This window comes from Clupea harengus, unplaced genomic scaffold (assembly GCF_900700415.2).
Source record: "Clupea harengus unplaced genomic scaffold, Ch_v2.0.2, whole genome shotgun sequence".
Taxonomy (NCBI): Eukaryota; Metazoa; Chordata; class Actinopteri; order Clupeiformes; family Clupeidae; genus Clupea; species Clupea harengus.
Genome location: NW_024879645.1, coordinates 20,001 through 47,627, shown reverse-complemented (window position 1 = coordinate 47,627; position 27,627 = coordinate 20,001). Strand labels below are relative to the sequence as shown.

Genomic DNA, 27,627 nt, shown 5'->3' with positions numbered 1-27,627 from the left:
AAACTCAAACATTGAATAATGCTCCTGTTTTTTTTTCCTCTCTCTCTCTCTCTGCAGGTTTCCTAAAAAAGCAAACCGGTAAGATGCTTGTGTATTTATCTATCTATATTTTCTCTTTGAGATGTTTGACAGACTTTTTCCAGAGGTGGCTGTTTGGAGTGTATTGCAGGCGAACCCCGTGGGCCAATCAGGTGCCGCCACGTCACGTTTGTGTAGCCCAGGGCTGGCCAGCACAGACGCAGCTCAGTCTGGGAGACGGCCACGGCACACACACACACACACACACACACACACACACACACACACACACACACACACAGACGGCCACGGCACAAAAGGCTCCTGTTCCCGCTGCCTGGCCCTTCCCAGCATGCCCTGCAGAACAGAGGCGGCTCTCAGAGCACAGGCAGCCTGGGGATAGGAGGGGATGGGCTGGGCTGCTCGCTAGACGGGCAGGGCTAGCTAGATGGGCTGGGCTGGGCAGGGCTGCTCGATAGCTGGGCTGGGTTGGTTGTTAGATGGGCTGGGCTGCTCGCTACCTGGGCAGGGTTGGTTGTTAGCTGGGTTGGGTTGGGCTGGTGCTGGCAGCAGCTGGTCTGTTAGCTGCTAGCCTGTTGCTGAGTAGTTGTTTGGGTAGTCTGGTATGTTGCCGGTCAGTACCCATTCAGTCACTGTCCATTTGGGCCGGGCTGGGCTGGGCGCTGTCAGACTGGCTGAGCAGGAGCAGGATGAGCCTCCGCAGGTCACAGTGGGACCAGAGACCTGCTGCTCTGGGTTAATGTGTTAGTGTGGAGACGGAGCCTGCTTTTCAACTGAGCTGTTCATGAACAGGCCCTGTGGCAGAGCTGCGTCCGTCTAGGCTACAGGCTGAAGGCTGCGTCCGTCTAGGCTACAGGCTGTATAGGCTGCAAGGCCATGCCTGTGGGCTCTGTTGGGTCCGTTTCACGCTTGGCTAGGGTTGTACAGCTATGAGTAAGGCCTGCGTAGGGAAGGTCCAGCGAGGGCCGGGCTGTAGGGCAGGCCCCAGGGTGGCAGGGCTGTGCCTGTGGCTGTATTTCTCAGCAGGTCTTCAGCAGGTCTTGGCACAAGTTAAGTATAAAGTTACAGCAGGAAAAGCCCTTCGTAGTCCCACTCTTATGGTCACATGACTTACACAGCCCAGATTGTCCAATCAGAATCATGTCCCCCCCGAGGGTCTTCTCTGTGCAGACCACTCTGCTCTAGTTGTGTGAGGTGTTAGTATGCAGTGAGGGGCGTGCTACAGACACACTACAGACGCGCTAGACACACTACAGACACACTAGACACTACACACACTACAGACGCACTACAGACGCACTACAGACGCACTACAGACGCACTACAGACACACTACAGACACACTAGGCACACTACACACACTGCAGACACACTGCAGACTAGGGGTGGGGAAAAAAATCGATTTTTCGATTTCTCTCGATTCTCTTTAGAACGATTCTGTCTCGATTCAGAAAAGTTCATAATCGATTTAAAAAAAATAAATAAATAATATTTTTTTTTTTTTTTTTTTTTTTTTTTTTTTTTTACACATTCATTTTGTGTTGAAATGCAAGCTGCATCGATTATTGCATTGTTCATAGAAAGTCATAATTGTGACAAGGAAAAACTTTTTCTCTAATAAAAAAATAGATCTGTTGATTTATCAAACACAAAGTAGGAAGTGATTTGAGACTCTAAGTAGCAAACTCAAATGTTTTAAAAATTGAGATGCATCGATAATCGTTTTATCGGTTTAGAATTGATAATCGAGAATCGGTTTAGAATCGAGAATCGGTTTAGAATCGAATCGTTGACCTCTGAATCGGAATCGAATCGTGAGGTCCCAAGAGATTCCCACCCCTACTGCAGACACACTACAGACACACTACACACTACAGACACACTACAGACACACTACACACTACAGACACACTACACACTACACACTACACACACACTACACACACACTACAGACACACTACACACACACTACAGACACACTACAGACACACTACACACTACACACTACACACTAGACACACTAGACACACTAGACACACTACAGACGCTTTACACTGTGCTCTAGTTGTGTGAGGTGTTAGTATGCAGTGAGCAGCGTGCTACAGACGCTTTACACAGTCTGTTGTGTCCTCACAGTTCTCCTGTATTTATAAATCACATTGGAAATTATAAATTCAATCTATGTAGGTTATTTCATGTGTAATACATGCATACATGCATACATACATGCATACATATTTTAATACTGTTGGTGTAACTGTTTAATACATGTTTGTGGTATAAAAATACTAACGCCCCTCCTCCTCTCCTGTGTGTGCAGAAGCAGCAGTATTCTCAGCAAAGACCACCCCCCAGACAAGAAGCCCAAGAGTGATCGAGGCTCCCTCTCTCCGCCTCACGAGTTTGACCCCACAGGTAACGAGCCCTCTTCTCTCTTCCCTCCTTTAAACACGCGCTCACGCACACACACACACACATGCTTACACACAATCACACATACACATGTATTCGCTCACACGCACGTGTTCACCCTTGTGCTCTCTCACACACACATGTTCAAATGTACACATGCTTGCTGGTGTCTGCTCAGGGAAAGGGCATGTGTGGTTTGACGTGTGTGCGCGCGTGTGTGTGTGTGTGCGTGCGTGCGTGCGTGCGTGCGTGCGTGCGTGCGTGCGTGCGTGCGTGCGTGCGTGCGTGCGTGCGTGCGTGCGTGCGTGCGTGCGTGCGTGCGCGCGCACTGTACAAGTTTGATGTTTTTCCACGCGTGTACTTTCACCCCGACGCAGCAAGGCTTTTAGGCTCTTGTGTTTAACAGCACTGATGAGGCTCTGCCCAGAGACTGCTCTTGTGTTTAACAGCACTGATGAGGCTCTAGCCAGAGACTGCTCTTGTGTTTAATAGCACTGATGAGGCTCTAGCCAGAGACTGCTCTTGTGTTTAACAGCACTGATGAGGCTCTGCCCAGAGACTGCTTAAAGCAGTGGCCAATGCAAGTTCCTGTTCTTCTCACTGATCCCAGATCATGGTGGATGTTCCTGGGCCTGCGTCAGGCAAGCAGGCAAGAGCACGCACCCCATGTGTTGCCATGGAGGCCGGTGTTCATGATCTGACCAGTGGCTTCGGCTGCTGCCTGTAGCACACACTGGACACACTGGACAGAACGCCAGGCAGGCTCGGTCAGAACCGACTATACACAGATCAACAGCTGTTGGTGACGGACCACATCAGGCCGGTTCCGGTCCAACTCTAGTGGTTCTGTGCCAGAGGAGGGCCACATCAGTTCTGGTCCAACTCTAGTGGTTCTGGTCCAACTCTAGTGGTTCTGTGCCAGAGGACGGCCACATCAGTTCTGGTCCAACTCTTGTGGTTCTGGTCCAACTCTTGTGGTTCTGTGCCAGATTAGGGCCACATCAGTTCTGGTCCAACTCTAGTGGTTCTGTGCCAGAATAGGTCCAGCTGTCATCTTGCTAAGGTGCCTCTTGGAAAGAGAGATGGAGGCTTTGACTGGTAGATGGAGGGAGGGCTCGTAGATAAAGATAGAGATGGAGAGAGAGATGGAGAGAGATGGAGGGAGGACTCGTAGATAAAGATAGAGATGGAGAGAGAGAGAGATGGAGGGAGGACTCGTAGATAAAGATAGAGATGGAGAGAGAGAGAGATGGAGAGAGAGATGGAGGGAGGACTCGTAGATAAAGATAGAGATGGAGAGGGAGGATTGATTGGCTGTTTTGACTGGGGGGGATTGGGAGAGTGGCCTCTTAATGTGAGCGCTAGGGATGGGCATTCGATTAAATTGTCTTAATCGATCGTCGGGAGAATTAACGATCGATTTTCGATTAATCATTAATATTTTTATATTAAAATTCACTATTTATAGGCTATATTAAAATGCAGTGAAAATAGAAAAAAACACAGCGTGTTTCCTCATTGAGATCTTTATTACAAGATGAACAACTCTTGTGGCAGTTAAACTTACAAGATGGACAACTCTTGTGGCAGTAAAACGGGATCCGTTCAATGGTTACACTTGAAAATATGCGCTGCTCTACTCTTAAGCAGCGGAGCCGACAGCTAGAAGCCGGTGCTCATAAACACAACTTTTTTTTTCTCTCTAACTAATTAATCTCACAATTTGAAATTCATTCATCTAGATTCATCGTGATTAAAAGTTTGTTTTCTTCTCAAGACTAAATCTTATAAATTAACGAGTAATCACTTCAGACAGCGTGTATTTTAGACACTGTTGTTCAATTGTATTTTTTTCGTGCTCTCTCGCCGTCATACAAGGAATATATGCGAGACACAATGGTGCCCCTCGACGGTAAATCGTAAGAATTGTCCCCTGAAGCAATTCGAATCACCTCAGTCAGCCCACCGTCTTCAACTATGTTGATGGGCCGACAGTCACCGGCAACCTAAACTGCTACAGCGTTGGTAACCTTTTCACGGACTGGTCTAGTTAATTTCCTAGAGAAGTCGTGGAGTGTGGGTTGGCGACCATCTAACCTGGGACTGCTTTCTGTCGGGTGCTTTGCATTAAGGTGATAACTTAAAGACGAGCTGCTTCTGTAATAGCTACATTCAGCTTGACAAATGCTACATACAACTTTAGTTTTGTCGATTGTTCTGTCATTTTGCCTCTTAAACAGAAACTTTCCGCCCAACAATCCCTCAGCTCTCTCTATCTTCAACTACCGTCTCGGTCTCTTCTATCTAACTGACTTGCAGACACGCGGCAGTTAACTGCGTTCAAATATTTTATTGCATTAATCTCGGCCACAATAATCTCATAGAATAACGTGTTAACTTTGACAGCCCTAAAATAAATAAATTACACGCACACTACGCAACAGAACATGCATTAGTTTTAATCGATGAAAAAATAATTTCATCGAGGAAATTCTTAATGATCAATTAATCGATCGTCGATTAATTATGCCCATCCCTAGTGAGCGCTTTACCTCTGGAAACGTATCCTTGTATGAGGTGCTGAGCGTTTAGCCTTGAAGTCACCAGTCTTTTAATAGGATTGTGTTCCCTCAATCCCTACAGTCTGAAAGGGCTCCAGTCAGTGTGTGTGTGTGTGTGTGTGTGTGTGTGTGTGTGTGCTGCTGTTGGTACACTCTCAGATGGAGTTGCCGTTAAGCTGTGAGAGGCAGTGTTTTCTCTAGCACTTAGTCATGCTTTCCAGCCATATAAAGGCATTTTGGGCCGGCTCGGAGCGCCCCATTTCCACAGGTGGGACAGTGGTGTCATTCATGGTCACGCTGGAGAGCTGCTCCCGAGGCCTGATGGGGGTTAGGGGGTAGTTACTCAGAGGACGGCATGTTCACTTCACCGGTTTGGCTGCTCCGAGAGGCTTTTTCCTCACTCTCACTGAGTTCTGCTTTCTGCATGATGTGGCTGCATGACTTTTAACCAGACTAAAAGTTGATTTTCCATTCCGTGTCCTGTGTCACTCCTACAGAATGGTGTGGCTGCTGTTACTAATATCTTTCAGTATCGCAACTCCCAGCGTTCATCAATGCAACGTTTCTTTGTGTGACTTTGTGTGAGCTGTCTGCACACTAAGCAGAAGAAGCTCTCTCTCTCTCTGCACTGAAGCCACTCCATTCATCCACATTCCTTGGCGTTTCTGTTCTTTCTTATTTTATTTACATTTTTCTCTTTTTTTTTTGTTCTCCATTTCTGTGTGTGTGTGTGTGTGTGTGTGTGTGTGTGTGTGTGTGTGTGTGTGTGTGTGTGTTTCCATGTGGGCCTGGGTTTGTGTGTGATTGTGATATGGGTGTACAATGTTGTGTGTGTGTGTCGGTGTGGCCAGATGTTCAGCTGCAGAGGAAAGCAGGCAGTGAGGTACTGGAGACCCGGCCTGAGTCCTGTGGTAAGCCTGCTTGCTGCTTCCGTGTGTGTTTGAGTGAGAGTGCGTGCGTGTGTGCGTGCGTGTGTGCGTGTGTGCGTGTGCGTGTGCGTGTGCGTGTGCGTGTGCGTGTGCGTGTGTGTGTGTGTGTGTGTGTGTGTTTGTGTGCGAGCATGGTGCTATGGCTCCTTCTTTAATTTTCCATCTGTATTGTTGTTTGTGGGGTGTGTGTGTGTGTTGTTTGTGTGTGTGTGTTGTTTGTGGGGTTAGAGTCTGTCTCCATCATTGTATGTCTTCATTCCCTGCCCTTCCACTGCCCCCATGCCCCCCTCCCCCCCGCCCGCCGCCCTCTGGGTTTCTGCAGATGATCCCTCTCTCCATCTCTCTCTATGATCTCTCTCTCCATCTCTCTATCGCCACACACTTGCCCCGTCATTCTGTTCGTTCAGCTCTGGTTAGAGGTGTCCCCTTCCCTTTCATATAAATCAGTTCCGTTCCCATGACAGCGGTCAAGGGGTGCTTAGATCATTCATATAATGATTGCGCTCAAGCAGCCTCAATACACGGCCAATGAGGAAGAGGGAAGGAATTATGACCGACCAATAAGAATGCAGATAGGACATCAGCACTGATAGGAGTGGAGACTGAATCTGTGTGAGAAGGTTTGGATGGTTCATAATGGCTTCCCTCAAGGAGCCTCGACACCCACCCACCGACAGACTGGCATGCCACCAGAGCCAATGACAAGACAGAAAAATAACTAAAAGCACCAATGAAAAGACAGGCATATCATCAGCACTAACAGAGGCTGTGTTTAGGGTCTGGTGGGAATAGCAGCGGTGCATTACTCCCAATGAGGAGCCCTGTGGTTTGTACGCATGTACTCGTGCTGCTGTGTTGGTTCATGTGTGTTCACTGTACCGATTACCGCTGTCAGTGTTGCCACTGACGACACGTCTACGGTGCGGAGGTACCCAATATTATTTATCAGTGTACCAACACACAGGCCAGTCCCCCTCATACTTACAATGAAGTTCAGTCTATAGAGTATCAGAATGTGTTCAGTCCATAAAGTATCCGAGTGTGTCAGAGCTAAGACCCATGTAGGGCTGAACGATTAATTGCATTTGCGATTTAATCGCGATATGATAGAACGCAATTTTCTAACCGCAACATTCGCGATTAAAAAACGTGGTAAAAAAAAAAGCACACATACATTTTGCACACAGTGTTTAAAAAGTGCATGCCTAGTGTTTATACTTAAAATTACTTTTTTAAAATTACTTAAATGCACAGTGGCAAAGCCACCGATTTGTTGTTCTTGTTCCTGTAATGAGCAGTTAAATAAAAATGTAAAATGTGGGAAAGAATATTTTACACTAAATGTATCTAATATTGTGTTGGTCATATTTAAATAATTCATTACGTTTTGTTGGGAAAAAAATTGCATATTAAATCGCAATCGCAATATTTTGGTAAAAAAATCGCAATTAGATTATTTTCCCAAATCGTTCAGCCCTAGACCCAGGTGTGTGTGTGGTTCTTGTGTAGCTCAGCTAAGACCCCTGTGTGTGTGTGTGTGTGTGTGTGTGGTTCTTGTGTAACCCAGCCAAGACCTAGGTGTGTGTGTGTTGTTTAGACCAGGTAAGACCCAGGTTGATTGCTGTTGCTTGTTTAGACCAGGTAAGACCCAGGTGTGTGTGTGTGTGTGTGTGTGTGTGTGCGTGCTTCTTGTTTAGCCCAGGTAAGACCCAGGTGTGTGTGTGCTTCTTGTTTAGCCCAAGTAAGACCCAGGTGTGTGTGTGTGTGTGTGTGTGTGTGTGTGTGTGTGTGGGGTTCAGAAGCTCTGATGTTGAAGCCTGGATCTCATGAGGCTGCGAGTGTGTGATGTCTTTGATGCTCCTGGCGGAGTTGTGTATGGTGTTTACCAGCGGCTCACCAGGGGCTTACCAGAGCTGGGAAATCCGATCCGTGAAGGACAGGTGTTGGCAGCAGGTCATCCCAGCCCTGTTCTGTCTTTAAATATGTTCCTCCAGTCTTCAGAAAGCCCACAGCTACTCTGGCCCACGGGTCAGAGTGCCTCTGTTCTGTTCTGGGCTCGCAATGAGGACATCATCAACAAGGGACACACCTCTGTACCACCTGTGCCATATTAAGTGTGCGTGTCCGTGTGCGTTTTCTTGTCCGTGCGCGCACAATACTTAGGTATAATAATAATAATACAGGTTTTGTGTTGCTTTACTTACCACTTCATCTTTACCTTTCTATGGGTCCACATTGAAACCTCCCCTGTTGCTTGATAAAAGGAGCTTAAGAGGAAATTATCCCCTCTCACCTCTCACCTTTGACCTCTGGTGACCTGTCTTCTTCTCAGTGTGTCTGTGCTCTCCAATGTCTGCCCTCTAATCACATACTGCTGCTATCAGTGAAGTTTGACTGGCCACACAATGATCACGTTCAGAGTTGTCAGTGCTTCTCTCCCGTTTACCAATCAGAGCACCTGAACGCTGTTGTTCTGCAAAAAACACAGTATCTGCATTCAGTGTGCGTGTGTCCATTTGTTTTGCGTGTCTGTGTATTTGCATGGCTGTGTGTGTGTTTGTTTTCATGTAAATGTGTGTGTGTGTGTGTGTGTGTGTGTGTGTGTGTGTGTGTGTGTGTGTGTGTGTGTGTGTGTGTTTGCATGTGTGTATGTGCTTCTAATCCTTCTCCGTGTGTCTGGTGCAGGGCTTGTGCAGAGATGCGTGATCATCCAGAAAGATGAGAACGGCTTCGGGCTGACGGTGAGCGGAGACAACCCCGTGTTTGTGCAGCTCGTCAAGCAAGGTAAGCCAAACAGCCTGCACTCCCACCGCTCACCATCTGATGGCGCTCATCTCCTACACCTATAGTTGCACACTCAAAGGACATATCCGCAAGCAGGAAGCAAAGGAAAGTCTCCTCTCACTGCAGTCTCAAATGTGCTGTGATTCTGAGGGTACAGGTAGTTCTAAACTGCAATATGGAAGTGAGTAGGTGTGTTTGTGGTCATAATGTGGGTGTGTCTGTCTTCCTCCTCCTGCAGAGAGTTGTGTCTTGATAGATCAGGGAGCCGACTGCACTAAAGGCTGGCCTGAAAACTGATAGATCAGGGAGCCGACTGCACTAAAGGCTGGCCTGAAACTGTTCCCATTAGCGGCATTAGAATCAGACACAGTCAGTTAGAGAGAGGGTTATAGTTCCAGTGAGTTCGAGTTCCAGTGAGTTATAGTTCCAGTGAGTTATAGTGAGGGTTATAGTTCCAGTGAGTTATAGTGAGGGTTATAGTTCCAGTGATTGAGGTTTATCTTTGCATGGAGCTTAAAAGGATTTCGATCTGGACTTCACCGTGCTTGTTGAGTTTGAGTGCGTGTGCGTGTGTGTGTGTGTGTGGGCATGCATGATTTAATGTGTGTGTGCGTTTGCTACCAACCCACAAACGACCTTATCTGCGACCAGTCTCACCCTTTAGATCTAATCAATGCACATTATCGATCCATGATCTCCGTTAAAGCGTGTTGCCACTCGGCTACTGTACCAATCGATCGCTGTCTCGCTATCGGCTATCTCATGCTTGTCAGATGCAGGCATCGGCCACTTATTCTCCTCTTGAGCTGAAAGGCAGTGTGTGCATGTTTGCGAGAGTGCACGTGTGTGTATCTGTGCACTTATGTATGTTTGTTTGTGTGTATGTGTGCGCCCGTGTGTATAGATCTGTATGTGCGCACGTGCGCGGTGCGTGCGTGCGTGCGTGCAAAAGCTGCATTGCTCTGTGTAAGGCAGGCCAGATATGTAGGTTGCCACAGCCCCATTTTGCATAGAGAGATGAGCCTGGTTGGAGCAGTGGTTTATGTTGCTCAGAGAGATGAGCCTGGTTGGAGCAGTGGTTTATGCTCATGAGATGAGCCTGGTTGGAGCAGTGTTGTATGTTGCTCAGAGAGGAGCTGCAGGCTTCCTCTGAAGAGCAGATTTATTCCAGCATCCTCCGTCCTGGAAGCTCACACAGCCACTGGTGCTAAATGGTGAAGGTTTAATACCTTTTATAAGGTGATAACCGTATACCTTAAAGTGTTGCCTTCTGTGTGCGTCATGGTGGCTCTGTGTAGGCCCTGTAGCAGTGAAATGATCAAGGTGCCCAGAAATCAACGAACACACTACCAACACTCAGCAGTTTATAAGCAAGTCATTTTGATCTTCGGTGTGTGTAGCTTTGGATGTAAGCCTTTGCTGACTGAATGTATGTAACAGTAACTTTAACTGTAACAGAGCTTTATGTACACAATCGTACCACAAGGAGTTTGATTGGATGTTTACATGTTCAGTAGATTATGCACACAGTCCTACCACAAGGAGTTTGATTAGATGTTTACATGTTCAGTAGTTTATGCACACAGTCCTACCACAAGGAGTTTGATTGGATGTTTACATTTTCAGGATGTGATCTGTCTAGTTTCTAGTAGATGTTTTGATGTAACTGAGAACTCTGAGGATCATTTGCTGTTGCCGGTATCAGATACAGCTCCTGTAGGATGACTGCTTCATGTGATTTAGCATTTCAGAATGGGCTTTGGTGATAGGTCTGTGTAGTTCTTAATGCCAGTAAGAGCTCCTGTGATTGGTGTGTGTAGTGTCAGCTGCTGTGGGGTGTCTCTTTGATGTGTGTGTTATGTGTCTGGGTCGGGGCAGATGTTCTCTGCTCTGAAGCACACAGAGGGATTAGTTTCCCAAGCTGAGCTGCCCAGCGTCACTTATTCATGATCACTTAGTCCAGTGTGTGTGTGTGTGTGTGTGTGTCATGTTTACATTTAATTTTAGTCATCTGACAGATGCTTTTATGTAAAGCGACTTATAAGTGAGGTAAATGCAATCAAATGGGGAAAAAGGGAAACGTCGTTGAACACTGTGCTGTGCTGTGCATGCTGTGAGAAACAGGTTTTTGGTTTTGCTGGTCTAAAGTGCCAGATATGGCCACGAGGAGAGCCTTTTAAAATCAAAGGTGTGTTAGATTCACAGGGCATAAAACATTTGTATCATATTAGATTGACGGGGCATAAAACGTTTGTATCATATTAGATTCACAAGAATAAAACGTTTGTATCATATTAGATTGACAGGGCTTAAAACGTTTATATTAGATTCACAAGCATAAAACGTTTGTATCATATTAGATTTGCAGGGCATAAAACGTTTGTATCATATTAGATTGACAGGGCTTAAAACGTTTGTATCATATTAGATTCACAAGCATAAAACGTTTGTATTATATTCGATTCACAAGCATAAACCGTTTGTATCATATTAGATTCACAAGCATAAAACGTTTGTATCATATTAGATTCACAAGCATAAAACCTTTGCAATATAATAGATTCAAGTGCATAAACGTTTGTTTCCTAAGATCTTTGTAGCTCTCTTTAGGAGAGCTCTGGGGTGGAAGAGGGGGCTGTATTTGTGCTTCATGTGATTTAGCATTTCAGAATGGGCTTTGATGATTGGTCAGTGTAGTTCTTAACGCCAGTAAGAGCTCCTGTGATTGGTGTGGAGAGGGCTGTATTTGTATTTATGTTTGTGTCTCCTGTTCTCCTCCCCTGCGTCAGATGGAGCGGCTATGCGAGCTGGTGTTCAGACGGGGGACAGGATCATTAAGGTGCCACATTTGCACGCACGCACGCACACACACACACTTGCACGCACACACACACGCACCCATCATACACACACAAGCCCACACTATATATATATATATATATATATATATATATATATTAGTGCTGTCAAACGATTAAAATATTTAATCGCGATTAATCACATTTATGTCATAGTTAACTCAAAATTAATCGCGATTAATCGCAAATTTTTATCTATTTTTAAATGTCCCTTCGTTTATTTATTTTTTCCATCATTTTAATTTAATTTTAATGCCCTTATCAACATGGAAAAGTGGATTGGCTTGCTTTATGCAAATGTTTTATTTTATTGAAAACCAACATTGCCAAACAGGGCGGTACAAAATAAAATTATAAAGTGCACATTTCAGGTAAACAAGGACTCAGCCTATAGTGCAGTTAAACTATGGCTTAATATTTTCTTTTTTCCAAGTTTGCTGGGAACATAGCAGTCAGGCCTCTTATTTCAGAAACAATGAACTGTAACAGTTAGGTTACCAATAAAAGGTAAGCCTACTACTTCTTTGCTTTCAGCCAGCTGCCTGTTGACATTTTCAGACAACAGTGAAGCTTGCTTCTTTTGCACAACACAACTTTTAAAAGTAAACTTTCCATTCAGAAGCTTTTTATCATCCATTTCGCCGTATCGCGCTCACCATTCACTCAAACCGTAACGTTAGCCTACTACACAGTTTGCGGGGCCAAAAAGAATGTAAATCGGAAAAATAAATAAATAAATAATTCGCGTTAATCTCGCGATAAAAAAATTAACGGCGTTAAAATGGGTTTGCGTTAACGCCGTTAATAACGCGTTAAACTGACAGCACTAATATATATATATATATATATATATATATATATATATATGACACACACACACACACACACACACACACACACACACACACACACACACACGCACACACACGCATACCCATCAGAGAGAGACAGAGACGCATACAGACCGACCGACACACACACACACACACCCTCACACATACATACACACACACACACACACACACACACAGACACAGACCGACCCACACACAGACAGACACCACAACTATGCAATGCTCTTTTTTCACCTGTCAACACTGCCCCCTGCTGGACATCTACTCATTTGACAACTATCCCTGATGACATAATAACAGGAAGTCATGCCTTGGGGAAATGTATGGTGGGTTTATATTCATTTAACATTTTGTTATCTGTGTTTGACTTGAATCGTTGTTGTTATTGATTTGTTTAGGTTAACGGGACCCTAGTTACACATTCAAACCATGTTGAGGTTGTCAAGTTGATCAAATGTAAGTATGGCTGTAAGAATCCACCACAACCTGTTTCTCCTTCTCTGATTGGGTGTGTGTCTGTTTGTGTTCGTCTGAGAGGATGTATGGACATCGACTCGAAGCTCAGGAAATGTATGTCCAAGTCATTACTGATGACATTAAAGACAATCACATGTGAAATAACTTGTACAACTATTCAAAGCAAAGAGGACAATATTATCCCATCAAGGCCATTTAAAGTATAATTTAGTGTAGTGTGTATATACTAGTTAAGCGTGTGCGTGTGTGTGTGCTGAGATATCCCTGTGACTATCTGCCTTCCCACCCCTGCTCTCTTCCTGGCAGCGGGTTCATATGTAGCACTCACAGTTTTGGGGCGCCCCCCCGGGCTCCCCCAGATTCCGCTCAATGAGGGGGACGCTGAGCTGTCCTCGCCCCTCTCCACCCTCCTCTCGGCTCACACACAGCCTCCCTCCTCGCCCCTCCACGCCTGGGTAAGAACCGACGACGACGCTAACGCTACACACAAACACACACACACACACACACACACACACACCCTCCACACACACACCCTCCACACACACACACACCCCTCCACACACACACACACACCCTCCACACACACACACACACACCCTCCCCACACACACACACACACCCTCCACACACACACACACACACACACACACCGGAGCAGGTGTTTCTGTAGTCTCACCTGTCTGTAGTCTAAACTACATCTCTTATCTCACCTGTCTGTAGTCTAAACTACATCTCTAATCTCACCTGTCTGTAGTCTAAACTACACCTCTAATCTCACCTGTCTGTAGTCTAAACTACATCTCTAATCTCACCTGTCTGTAGTCTAAACTACATCTCTAATCTCACCTGTCTGTAGTCTAAACTACATCTCTAATCTTACCTGTGTAGTCTAAACTACATCTCTAATCTCACCTGTCTGTAGTCTAAACTACACCTCTAATCTCACCTGTCTGTAGTCTAAACTACTTACCTATCCTTATCTAACTTGCCTGTGATTCTTAACCTTGTGCTGGACTATGTGTTTGTGATTCGTAAATCTGTTCAGGTGTTTGGGAATCACAGATAAGATTTAAAGAGGACACACACAAACCTTTTCAGATGTATCTGTGTGTGTGTGTGTGTTCCCCTTTGAAGTCCTAACCTGTGATTTATTAAACCTGTTCTGTATGTACTAGTTCTACACTCAAACCTGTTCAGGTGTCTGTGTGATCTCTCTCTCCTCTCTCTTCCTCTCTCTCTCTCTTCCTCTCTCTCTCTACTCTCTCTTCCTTTCTCTCTCTCTCTCTTCCTCTCTACTCTCTCTTCCTCTGTACTCTCTCGCTCTCCCTCCTTCCGTCACTGACTCTGTCTCTCTAAGTGGACTATTTCTGTGTATCTGTGTTTGTTATGAAGCTCCTGCACCTGCTGATGAGGTGTTCTGAAACCACTCACTCTGTTTCTCTGTTTTCGTTCTCTTCCTTGTCTCTCTCTTTCTTTTCTCCTCCCTTCTCTGTCATTCCTTTACTCCTACCGTCTGTTTAACATGTGTGTCATGCCCTGCCCAACCCTCCTGCGTTCCTCTCCCTCCCTCTTAACAGGAAGAGAATAGTGGCAGCCAAAAGGTCGACATCTTGCAGAGGATGTTGTCGAAGGAGCAGCAGGAGTTACAGGTAAGCTCTCTGATGCTAATGGTGATCGCTGTTGGGCGTGGAGGGAAGGGAAGGGAAGCGATGTGTGTAGGTACCGGCGCCCGTCTCTGCTCACGGTAACCGTGGCGACGGTGCTAGACTGTTGCGCTGTGAGTGTGAAGCGAGACGTTTTGAGTGAGAAGGCTGTTCAGAGGGGGGGTGTGTGTGTGTGTGTGTGTGTGTGTGTGTGTGTGTGTGTGTGTGTGTGTGTGTGTGTGTCAGATGTTGCGGACAAACTGAACTATTTTCAGAGCCTGGGGTTGACGAGCCGGAACGTTTGGTGTGTGACTCAGTGATAAGAACCATGCTTCCTGTTGGGACTAATTGGCAGCTACAATGCAGCAGATATGTTGTGTGTGTGTGTTGGTATGTGTGTGGGCATGGGCGCCTGCACGCGTGTGTGTGTGTGTGTGTGTGTGTGTGCTCTGTCATAGAGCTGTAGAGAGTAGTAGATATGAAACATGATTGTGATGCAGATGGGACAGTGGAAACAGAAACAAACAAGCGGTCACATCAGCCCACACTGATCACACACACACACACACACACACCCTCTGAACAGCCTTCTCACTCAAAACGTCTCACTTCACTCATCGAGTGTTTTAAAATACAGCCTTGACTAGTGTGAAATGGTTCCCAGATTGGCACTCTCTCTGAGTGATCCGTGTGCTGATGTAGCCGTAGGTTTGGATGAAGATGTGAAAGGGCTAGCGTTAGCGTTAGCATCTATGGACTCTCACATTTGGCACTCTTGTGGTCTTGCGGACTTCTGAGGCGTGCGCTTATGTAGGTCTGTGTGTCATTTAAAAGGGTATTTCAGATTTGCAGTTTTAAAGGTACAGTGGGTAGCTTTTAATGGCATCTATTAGTAGAAATGGAATATAGTATTCATAATTATGTTTTCATTGGTGTATAATTTACCTGTAACTATGAATCGTTGAGTTTTCAATAGCTTAGAATGTGCCCTTGGTATCTACATAGGGAGCGGGTCCTCTTCCACGGAGGCTGCCATGTTGCATTGCCATGTTTCTACCGTAACCAAAACACTGGCTCGAGATGGGGCTCTTCACGTTGTTATGGCATTTGACAGCTACCATAGATACTTCTGCACGCTTGTAAAAGGGAATGGTATTCAGCTGGTCACCTGAGTTTAGGGGGAAAACTGCACAGCTTAGGAGGATGTGTGTCTCTCTCACACACACACACACACACACACACACACACACACACACACACACAGACACAGGTGTTAACTCTCTTCCCTCGGTCTCTAAGGCGTGGAGGGAGGAATACCTTCGGCACCCCACCCCCAAACTGCAGCGGGACATTCAGGAGGCCCAGAAGCACATTCCACATCTGCAGGACCAGATTAGCAAAGCCATCGCAGCTACGCAGGTGTGTGTGTGTGTCTATCTGTCTGTCTCTCTTTGCGCCACACCTGAAGGGTAAGATTAGCGTAGCGCCTATGTGCCCAGGAGCATGGCTGTGTGTGCAGACGTGTCTGTGTCTGTGTGTCTGTGGGTGTGGGTGTGTGTGTGTGTGCGCAGACGTGTCTGTGTGTCTCTATGTTTGGCTGGGTGTGTGGGTGTTGCCGCACACATACAGTATGGTTTGATTACACATTATGAATGATGTATATATATTGAAATTATATTTGAAATTAAGGTCAGCGTGTGTGTGTGTGTGTGTGTTGTTGCAGGATGTCCTGTGTTTGGGGGATGGCGATGAACGCGGTGTGGTTGAATGGGACCAGAGCAGCAGCAGCACTGAAGGCGTTTGGAGTGGACATGTAAGACATGAGACCCCTAGTGGACATGAGACATGACGCCCCTAGTGGACATGTGAGACATGACGCCCCTAGTGGACATGTGAGACATGACGCCCCTAGTGGACATGAGAGACATGACGCCCCTAGTGGACATGAGACATGACGCCCCTAGTGGACATGAGAGACATGAGACCCCTAGTGGACATGAGACATGAGACCCCTAGTGGACATGAGAGACATGAGACCCCTAGTGGACATGTAAGACATGACGCCCCTAGTGGACATGTGAGATATGACGCCCCTAATGGACATGAGACATGACGCCCCTAGTGGACATGAGACATGACGCCCCTAGTGGACATGAGACCCCTAGTGGACGAGAGACATGAGACCCCTAGTGGACATGACGCCCCTAGTGGACATGAGAGACATGAGACCCCTAGTGGACATGACGCCCCTAGTGGACATGTGAGACATGACGCCCCTAGTGGACATGAGAGACATGATGCCCCTAGTGGACATGACGCCCCTAGTGGACATGTGAGACATGACGCCCCTAGTGGACATGTGAGACATGACGCCCCTAGTGGATATATGAGACATGACGCCCTTAGGTGTTATTAACCTGCCCTTATGAACCAAGCTGCTCCACTATACAGTGTAACCGTAGGTAGCTAGTGTTCATGGCTTAGGGTTGGGGGGGTTGTCTTCAAGTGTGTGTGTGTGTGTGTGTGTGTGTGTGTGTATATATGTGTGTGTGTGTATATGTGTGTGTGTGTGACACATGTCTGTCTCCAGCAGAACTATCGGCCCTTCAGCTCTCCAGATGGGGCGGGGCCCAGAGACGGTAGCTACCCCAGCTCCAGAAGCTCCGCCCCCACAGACAGTCCCCGTAGCGCCCCACGAAACAGCCTCACTTCCTGGATGTCTCCAGAGCCGGACACAGAGGAAAACACAGACCTGGTCAGTACACACACACACACACACACACACACACACACACACACATAAACACACATACACACGCATACACAGTACGGTCAACCTCTGATCTGGTCACCACCCGATACTGAGGATAACAGTGAGCTGATCATACACTCAATGTCACGTTGCCGCCCCCCACAGGACCCTCACGCTGCGGTGGGGAGCCCCTCGTCTCGGCTGGGCCCCCAGATCATCGGCGCGGAGGATGACTACTTCGACTCAGAACCTGATCAGGTATCACCACGCAGCCCCCGCAGATAGAGGGCACTGATAAACAGTAGAGGCATTTTAGTGCAGGTCCTCATCTTGTGGTCATCTGCATTTCCGTGTGTGGTCATCTGCATTTCCGTGTGTGTGTGTGTGTGCGCGCGCGTGTGTGTGTGTGTGTACGTGTGTGTGTGTGTGTGTGTGTGTGTGTGTACGTGTGTTCGTGTGTGTGTGTGTGTGTGTGTGTGTGTGTACTAGGTGAACGGCCAGTGCAGTTGTTTCCAGAGCATCGAGCTGCTGAAGTCTCGCCCCGCCCACCTCGCTGCCTTCCTGCATCACGTGGTGTCACAGTTTGACCCTGCCCCTCTGGTAAGCAAACAGCTCCAGCTAGCTCATTCCAAGAGATGCAGTCGATGGCTTTGTGCTTAACTGCAGGCTTTATTAGTCGTGTGAAGGGACATGATGGGATTTTACAGCTTTCTAAAATCAATCCTGACGGGCATAGCAATGGAGTCCCTGGCTGTAGGTGATGGGTCTAGAAGCCAAATGATTATGCGGGATGTTGAATGCGGATTCGCACCCTGACTCTCTCCCCCTCCCTCTGCCCTCTCCAGCTCTGCTACCTGTATGCTGAGTTGTACAAAAACACCAACTCCAAAGAGACGCGCCGGGTCTTCATGGACTTCCTGAACATCTTCATCGACCGGGCAGCTGTGAGTGTCCACACCACACACACACCTCCTGCTCCACCTGTCTCTCTCTCTCACACACACACACACACACACAGCTCAGAATAGTCTCTGCAGGTTCCTCTGCTCCTCCCAGCCTCAGGGTGGCGCTGTGATGAATGTCTTCTCCAGAGAGAGCGGGCATCTCCCCTGCTTCTCTGACTGCTCAATAATCTGCATGCAGGACTCCGTAGCCTGTAATGAATGGCTGGAGAAGCCGCTAGCCGCTAGCACACATGGCTCACTCGGGTTTCCTCTGGGCTCTGACATGCTGACTGTGTCCTGGCTGGCCCTCTGCACAGAGCCTTAGTGTAGCTGCTTGAGCACAGTTAGAGATGCTAGCACTCTGTCAAGCCACAGTAGAGGAACAGGTAGAAAACTGCTCCAGGTATTCATACTAAGATCATTCAATTGAATAACTGCTGTGTTGATTAAGGAAAGGTCTTTTATTTTTAGCTTAACCCCACCCCCCATCCACCACCACACCACCCCCAATCAGATCTTAGACCATCAGGCCTGCTTGTCAATCAGAAGTATCCAGCTGGAATTCTCCTTTTTGTGTCAACATTCTGATAACTGTCGGCAATGTGTTGCCATGGGAACTGCATGATTCTCAGGGAAGCCCCTGTGTCTTGCCTGCCTTGCATGACGCCTTGCATTCATTTGCAGTCTGTGTTTGGATAGCAATATTTGGACAAGAAACGGCCCAGTCTCATGGTAATGATGTGAAAGTCGTGTAGTCTAACTTCTGTCAACATGCTATGATAAGCAAACAGTGCCGACTCTATCCACATTCACCTGTAAACATGCACAACAAGGCAGATCACCACAGCCAGAGAGTGTTTGCACACAAGTTCTTTAAAATGTGTTCATTTTTGGCTAAGTGCTGAAGACACGGGTTCCATTTGAACAGTTTTCTATAAACGGCACAGGCCTCGTCTTCATGCCCTTCAGCGCTGGCCCTGGCCTGCAGCAGCTGCTTAAGCTCCACTGAAAGGTCCCCAGGGCTGTCCTTCAGAATGCCTGACTCAAAGTCTCTAACTGGTCCCAGCAGTAGAGTGAGGCATCTAGAGCTGTAGCCCCTGGGTTAAATAGTCCTCTCTGGGATAACTGTCTATCTTAGAAAGCATCCAGTCACCAAAGCATTTTTTTTCAAAACATTTGTCCAAGTTTCTTTATGCAGATGCATTTTAATGAATGTGTCAGCTATATAGAATATAGAAGTGTCTTGGAACAGCGTTTTCCTAATGTCTGCTTGCAATAATTAGTCCTCTGTTTCCTCTTGCCAGAACTTGAAAGTGCCGCTTCCTGAGTCGATCTCCTCCGAGCTGGGTGAGTGTAAACAGAACCACAGATGTCATTTCCTGTGTCATCACACATTCACACACTTGGGAAGCTTTCAGCAGTTTGCTCTCGCTGAGAGACGTTCTGCTCTACATCTGTCTGCCGCCTCCTACGTGTGTAATGAGCTCCTGAAAACAAGCTGCTTTGTCTGTGCTGTTGTGTCCCCAGGCATTGTTTTAGTGTGTGTGTGTGTGTGTGTGTGTGTGTGTGTGTGTGTGTCTGTCTATGGCAGTGTGTGTATATGCCTGTGTTTTAGTGTGTGTGTTTGTTTTCAATTGTGTGTTTGTGTGCAATTATTTGTGTGTTTTAATGTTTGTGTGTGTGTGTGTGTGTATGTGTTTTAATGTTAGAGTGTGTGTGTGTGTGTGTGTGTGTGTTTTAATGTTAGTGTGTGTGTTTGAGTGGAGGCTCCCCTTCACCCCTCTCGGCTGCACAGCAGTGGGAAAGGGGAGAAAGACCTTTAATTATGAAGGTTGTGTTTACTTAATTACCCAACCTGCCTCCCAGCGCCGTCTCACACCACATGATGAGTTCTTCTCACTTGGAACACTCTCAAGTCAAGTGTGTGTGTGTGTGTGTGTGTGTGTGTGTTTGCGCGCATGTGCCTGTGTGCGTGAATATACAAGCAAATTGGTAAAACTCGACCATGTATGTGTTGGTGTGTGCTTCTGAGTTTGTGACTGTGTTGTCTGTGTGGATTTAAGTCTATCTCCCACCTAACTATGTGTCTTTGTGTGTGTCTGTGTATACGCGTGTGTGTGTGTGTGTGTGTGTGTGTGTGTGTGCGCGCTTCCAGAGAAGAGGCGTCTGGAGCTGATTCCAGAGGAGCTGCACAGGCAGTACATTCAGCAGATGCAGGAAAAACTCTTACCAGACATACAGCGCCACCTAGAGGACTTCAGGTGAAAGACCAACACAATTTACTCTGCCTAAGTAAACGCTGAGTGTGAGCGCTCAGTGAAACAGTGATTGAGTGTGAGCGCTCAGTGAAACAGTGATTGAGTGTGAGCGCTCAGTGAAACAGTAATTGAGTGTGAGCGCTCAGTGAAACAGTAATTGAGTGTGAGCGCTCAGTGAAACAGTGATTGAGTGTGAGCGCTCAGTGAAACAGTGATTGAGTGTGAGCGCTCAGTGAAACAGTGATTGCACTTTTGCAACATTTGGGCATTTATAATGCCTATTGGTATGTATAGGTGTTGGATTGAAGTATACACAGATTGTGCAATTTTACTTTAATGTTGCTGTGTGTGTGTGTGTGTGTGTGTGTGTGTGTGTGTGTGTGTGTGTGTGGCCTGGATTCGGTCTAGCACCTCGCTCTACCACCCTATGACAGGAAGCCCACTGCACATGTTCTATATTAAGGCGTCCACATAGCCAGCCACAACCCGCGGTGGCCTGCTGTCACAAAGCATTACAGACCTGCAGGAAGTAACAACACAAATGGATAGACACTGTGCTGTATAAATGGATAGACACCAGTGTTAATTTTGGCAGCTATTTTAGATTTAGTCTTAGTCTTTAGACGAAAATGCATATTAGTTTTAGTCACTTTTAGTCATTTTTATCTCTCATTACATTTTAGTCTAGTTTTAGTCACATTTAAAAGTCCATCTTATAGCCACATTAAACTCCTTTCCTTCCCTTCTCAGGCCCGGGGACCCCTTGTGTTGTGTCTACAACTGCATAATAGTCAAGCTTGCAGTACTTAAACTGTGGATGCAATTAGTCTCTAAGATACAGATCTCCTAGTATATGCCTACAGCTGAATTCCAATGAATTCAATGTAAATAATAATTTTAAGGCAATACTTAATTAACAGTATTATCATTAAAATATAAGAGAATATCAAGTCTAGATTTTGAAGATTCAAATGATGTGATAACACAATACAACTACTATGCCTACCTGGCCTTAGTTAAATCAACCACATATCCTCCATATGAATTGCTGTGCAATCTGATGAGAGTTGAAAGTAGTGCCAATGATAATAACAATTGCATAAATAGACAAGGATATGTAAACCAATCACATATTCATTTATTTTTTCTTGATTAATGTCATGCGTGGCCTGTCCTATAGTCCATTCTGCAATGCGTTTACTAGCTAGTTATCGATAGCTAGTATAACTTAGCTAGCTATCGATAGCTAGTATAACTTAGCTATGCTACCTCATAGTTAGCTAACGTTAGCTAGCTAAAAGTTTTGGAACTCATTTGCCAAGCCAAACGGGAGGTTTCAATCGAAAATGACTAGCTAGTTATCCAAGCTGACACAACCTATACACTCGACTGCCCCTTTGAAGTTAACTTAACGTTGGCTAATATATTCTAATAACTAGTTAACATTAGCTAATTATCATTGACAGTTACTAGCTAATTTACCTTGGCATAAATGGCAGGGTTGTCTTGTGCGCTTTCAGGTGCCTCTTGTTGTGTTCTTCCCACCTATTTTGAAGCCACAAGGTTTCTCTCCGGTTATTGCGGTGCATTGTGTTTTATTTTCTGTCAAGTTATAATTAAAGACTGTCCAGATATCTATTCTTATTTTCTTCCAGTACCGAGTGCTTGAACTTCAGCCATCATAACGTTGTTAGGGCGTCACTCATGGGAGTGGAGGAGGGATAGATACAGGACCGGGCAACATTCAACCAATGATGTGCATACAAGTTTAGAAAAAAAAAACAATTGTGACTTGGGCTGTGTTCGGATTCTTAGATAGCTGTCTAATCCTTGATCTCTAGTTGGACAGGTGTCTGACGAGAGAGGTCCTTTCGGGGGAAGGTATCTCAAAAACCGTTGATTTCGAACAGTCTATTAAGATAGGATGTACGGCAACATGACGCTGTGTCATCATCCTGTGTGTGCTTATTTGCTAGCTAGCAGCTACTGTTAGCGACCTGGCTAACGGATACATCGCTAACGAAACAGACTATTTTTGTTAATCAATCATGACATAAGTACATAGTACACTGTTTATTTCTCGGTAACTTTTAAAAAAAATTACCAAAAAAAGCAAAGAAACGTACATCGGTGAATACTTTTGTGGAACTTCGATGATTTCATCCGCCATCTTTTTTTAAATTTGTCTCCGGTTAGGGAATGGCGCAGAGAGTTATGGGTAATACCTGCCGCTAAGACAGCAAGGCAGCTCAGATGCTCTCTTAAAAAATGACCGTTATGTGACGTATTTCAAGGTATCTTACTAGAGAGGAAGAGAGGGTTTAAGACAATTCGAACAGTACTTGCTCTCTTGATAGGAAGGAAGGAAGGAAGGAAGGGAGCATTTTAAGCCAATTCGAACAGGCCCTTGGTCAACCACCAACATTTTCGTCTCGTCTCGTCAACGAAAGTTAAAATAGATTTAGTCATAGTTTTTATTTATAAAGATCCGTTTTCGTCACGTCTTAGTCTCGTTTTAGTCACGGGAAAAAGGTCGTTAACGAATATTTTTCGTCATAGTTTTCGTCAACGAAATTAACACTGATAGACACTGTGCTGTGATAGACACTGTGATAGTGATAGTGATGGACTTTGTGATAGTGATAGACACTGTGATAGTGATAGACACTGTGCTGTGATAGACACTGTGCTGTGATAGACAGACACACACACACACACACACACACACACACACACACACACACACACACACACAGTTATAGTGATAGTGATAGACACTGTGATAGACACTGTGCTGTAATAGACACTGTGCTGTGCTGTGATAGACACTGTGATAGTGATAGACACTGTGCTGTGATAGTGATGGACTTTGTGATAGTGATAGACACTGTGCTGTGATAGACACTGTGCTGTGATAGACACTGTGATAGTGATAGACACTGTGCTGTGATAGACACTGTGATAGTGATAGACACACACACACACACACACACACACACATAGTGATAGTGATAGACACTGTGATAGTGATAGACTCTGTGATAGTGATAGACACACACACACACACACACACACACACATAGTGATAGTGATAGACACTGTGATAGTGATAGACTCTGTGATAGTGATAGACACTGTGCTGTGATAGACACTGTGCTGTGATAGACACTGTGATGGTGATAGACACTGTGCTGTGATAGACACTGTGCTGTGATAGTGATAGACACTGTGATAGTGATACACACTGTGTGTCATCATTAGTCAGACTGATTTGGATTTGGTGGATTTGATCCATATCTGTACAAACCGGCAATATACTTCCATTAATGTTTGGATCTATAATTCTTTCTGTTTGTTAGGATCTCAATAAAAGTATTAATGTGTGTGCGTGTGTGTGCGTGTGTTCGCGTGTGTCTGTGTGTGTCTGTGTGTGTCTGTGTGTGTCTGTGTGTGTGTGTGTGTGTGTGCCCCACAGGCAGAAGCGCAGTATGGGCCTGACTGTGGCTGAGGGGGAGCTGATGCGTTTGGACACGGAGCGCCTGAGAGACCGAGTGGCTCTGGAGAGAGAGAGGACCTGTGCGGAGAACATCATCAGCAAGATCGAGGAAGTGCTGTAAGTATACACACACACACACACACACACACACACCTACCTGTGCAGTGAACATGATCAGCAAGATGGAGGGTGTGATGATAGTAGAAGAGAATGGGGCACAGTGTGTTGGGTCGCTTGCCATTGTTCTGATGTCTATATTGGCCCAAACTCTCGGCCATCTGAGTGTCGTGTGGACACAGAGCCCTGTGGAGCTGACACTCTGGTGTGTGTGTGTGTGTGTGTGTGTGTGTGTGTGTGTGAAGGCAGTAGAGTTTCACTCTCTGGTGAGGTGTGTGTGAAGGCAGTATAGTCCACTCTCTGGTGAGGTGTGTGTGAAGGCAGTATAGTCCACTCTCGGGTGAAGTTTGTGTGAAGGCAGTAAGCCCTGTAGAGTTCACTCTGGTGAGGTGTGTGTGAAGGCAGTATAGCCCTGTAGAGTTCACTCTGGTGTGGTGTGTGTGTGAAGGCAGTAGAGCCCTGTGGTCGCTGGTGTGGTGTGTGTGTGAAGGCAGTATAGCCCTGTGGATCTGACACTGGTGTGGTGTGTACAAAGGCAGTAGAGTCCTCTGGTGTGGTGTGTGTGAAGGCAGGCCTTGTGTAGTAGGACTCCTGCGCCGTGCAGAGTGCCTGCAGCCAGTTTCTGAGCAGAAATATGACCTCAGGGGAACTGCTCCCGCTGCAGTCTCCATACACCAGGAGAGATGGGTTGGGTTTAGGGTTGATGTGGGTGTGGGTGTGTGTGACACGTGGCTGAGAGAGCAGATGGATGTAGCCTGAGGACACCCGTCCCATAACACACCGATCTCTTGTCTCTCTGAACACACCAATCCATGTTCAGGACCACACAAACTACATATCTGTGGAACCCATGTCGCTTTACACCAGTGTCACACCACTCCATCACCAAGTCCCATGTTGTACCTTACAACACTGACTGAAGTGTTACACCTAGTGACCTGGCACTTCAACACATGGGTCACGTGTCCCTGCATTGCACATAGACTATGGTGTGATGTCCCTGTAACACACAGTGACCTTGCGTGTGTGTAATCTGTGTGTGTGTCATCAGTGATTGTGTGTGTTTGAAACTGCAGGCCATTGCACACAGACTATGGTATGATGTCCCTGTAACACACAGTGACCTTGCGTGTGTGTGTAATCTGTGTGTGTCATCAGTGATTGTGTGTGTTTGCAACTGTAGGCCTCTAACACCTCTGTGTTTGGATCGCAGGTTGACCTCTCAGCCCCCAGAAGAAGAGAAGAGGTGAGATGCCACGCCACAATGAACAAGAACATCATTCTCTATTCCTCTTTGTGTCACACACACACACACACACACATAAACACACACACACACACACACACACACACACACACACAGGCACACACACACGCACACTGCTCAAGTCTTGAAGCATGGCTAAAAGAACAGGTCCGCATTGGGATAATTTGGGTGTATGACCTTTGCCCTTTGAACCCTGCAGCTCCACCATGCAGTACGTGATCTTCTCCTACATGAAGCACTTGGGCGTCAGGGTGAAGGAACAGCGCAACCTGGAGTCCAAACGAGTCCGCATCAACTTCCTGCCCAAGATCAAAGTAAGACTTGACTGGCTTCTCTCTCTCTGTCCCGGTCTCTGTACACACACACACACACTCTCTCTCTCTCTCTCTCTCTCTCTCTCTCTCTCTCTCTCTCTCTCTCTCTCTCTCTCTCTCTCTCTCTGTCCCGGTCTCTGTACACACTCTATACACACTCTCCCCCGGTCTCTGTACACACTCTCCCCAGCTTCTCTCTCTCTCTGTCCCGGTCTCTGTACACACTCTTCCCAGCTTCTCTCTCTCTCTGTCCCGGTCTCTGTACACACACACTCTCTCTCTTTCTGTCCCGGTCGCTGTACACACTCTTCCCAGCTTCTCTCTCTCTTTCTGTCCCGGTCGCTGTACACACTCTTCCCAGCTTCTCTCTCTCTCTCTGTCCCGGTCTCTGTACACTCTCTCTCTCTCTCTCTCTCTCTCTCTCTCTCCCCCCCGGTCTCTGTACACTCTCTCTCTCTCTCTCTCTCTGTCCGGTCTCTGTACACACACTCTCTCTCTCTCCCCCGGTCGCTGTACACACTCTCCCCAGCGTGGCTAATGTCACCGTTACCATTTCACCTCAAACAGAAAAGCACCAAACCTCCGGAGAAAGAGGGAGAGGAGAAGGTGAAGAAAACTCGATTTCCCAGCATCCTCGGACCACAGAGGCGTCTCAGTCGCAATGATACAACGTCAAGTAAGCAGTCATCAACCCAAAGCCCTACAGGAATCCTCATAAACACGTTGATTTTTCACATACAGCATTATTGAACTGTAATTCCCATCTCTCTGTGTGTGTTTACAGTCACACATGTGTGTATCTGCGTGTGTGTGTGTGTACATTTGGTGTGCGTGTCATGATATACCTGTGTGTCTTTCTATGTACATGGTGTCGTACGTGGGTATAATGTGTGAGTAATGTGTGAATTATATGATGATGTGTGTGTGTGTGTGTGTGTGTGTGTGTGTGTGTGTGTGTGTGTGTGTGTGTGTGTGTGTGTGTGTGTGTGTGTGGAGCAGTAGGCCGTGCGATGGACCAGAGTAAGCAGCGGCCCCAGAAGCAGCTGTCCCAGCCAGTGATGGGCGTGTCGGAGCCGCTGGATGGGGGTCGTCTGCGGGGCAGCCAATCCAGCGAGGGCTCAGAGCTCACCTACCCCACAGGCCTCAGCGGCTCCCCCCTCTACAGCCCCCCCACAGCCTCCTACGACCCCTCCGCCAGGGACTCGGACAGCGGTGAGCACCCCAACACACACAGCACCGTGTGATCACAAATGCGCTTCAAAAACGAAATTCTCATTTCTACTCAGTGTTACTTTTCCATGGCTGGAATTAGGACAGTGTGAAAACTGGTGGCTTGGGTTAGGAGTAGAAAAGCCTTTATTGTCATCGTATTTTCATACAACGAAATTTGGAGCGCTGCTCCTGTTGGTGGGACGAGGGACAACATATAACACAACAACAACAACATATAACACAACAATAGTATAGCTAAAAATAGTACAAATAGCTAAAAAAAAGATATGTTAAGAGTTCAACAGTTGGCCTTCATGGTGTGTGTTCCTGACAAACCTCTCCTGTCCTGTCCTCTTCTCTCCTCTCCTCTCCTCCTCTCCCCTCCTCTCCTGTCCTCTCCCCTCCTCTCTCCTGTCCTCTCCTCGCCCCTCCTCTCCTGTCCTCTCCTTCTCTCTCCTGTCCTCTCCTCTCCTCTCCCACTATAGGAATGTCCCCCTTGTCCGGGGCGTCACGGTTGTCTGAGGGTCTTCTCTCTGAGGGGATGGACGGACCCCAGTCTCCCTCCAGCGGCCTCGACCTGAGCCCCAGCAACCTGGAGCAGCTACCGGAGGAGGATAGAGATAGTGACAGGTATGTGTACACACACACACACACACACACTCACACACACCTGGAGCAGCTACAGGAGGAGGATAGAGATAGTGAC

The 27,627-nt window shown here is 46.7% G+C and overlaps 1 protein-coding gene across 3 annotated transcripts in view; it reads left to right on the top strand.

Annotated features, from left to right (window-relative positions):
- Window positions 1-27,627, top strand: part of LOC122129440 (rho guanine nucleotide exchange factor 12-like) — a 58,720-nt gene that overhangs the window by 19,157 nt on the left and 11,936 nt on the right. The window contains exons 2-23 of one of the 3 annotated variants that reach the window (XM_042704357.1): window positions 58-78; window positions 2,361-2,455; window positions 5,865-5,924; window positions 8,628-8,726; window positions 11,516-11,565; window positions 12,837-12,894; window positions 13,222-13,370; window positions 14,496-14,567; window positions 15,861-15,980; window positions 16,285-16,374; window positions 17,155-17,316; window positions 17,479-17,571; window positions 17,803-17,913; window positions 18,159-18,257; window positions 19,562-19,604; window positions 20,413-20,518; window positions 23,991-24,128; window positions 25,342-25,374; window positions 25,595-25,709; window positions 26,277-26,385; window positions 26,709-26,921; window positions 27,407-27,551. In XM_042704357.1, the coding sequence (XP_042560291.1) occupies window positions 58-78; window positions 2,361-2,455; window positions 5,865-5,924; window positions 8,628-8,726; window positions 11,516-11,565; window positions 12,837-12,894; window positions 13,222-13,370; window positions 14,496-14,567; window positions 15,861-15,980; window positions 16,285-16,374; window positions 17,155-17,316; window positions 17,479-17,571; window positions 17,803-17,913; window positions 18,159-18,257; window positions 19,562-19,604; window positions 20,413-20,518; window positions 23,991-24,128; window positions 25,342-25,374; window positions 25,595-25,709; window positions 26,277-26,385; window positions 26,709-26,921; window positions 27,407-27,551 (2,181 nt within the window). Of the gene's footprint in view, window positions 1-57; window positions 79-2,360; window positions 2,456-5,864; window positions 5,925-8,627; window positions 8,727-11,515; window positions 11,566-12,836; window positions 12,895-13,221; window positions 13,371-14,495; window positions 14,568-15,860; window positions 15,981-16,284; window positions 16,375-17,151; window positions 17,317-17,478; window positions 17,572-17,802; window positions 17,914-18,158; window positions 18,258-19,561; window positions 19,605-20,412; window positions 20,519-23,990; window positions 24,129-25,341; window positions 25,375-25,594; window positions 25,710-26,276; window positions 26,386-26,708; window positions 26,922-27,406; window positions 27,552-27,627 lie in introns of all 3 variants that reach the window. The other 2 variants (XM_042704356.1, XM_042704359.1) reach the window with 2 other exon arrangements.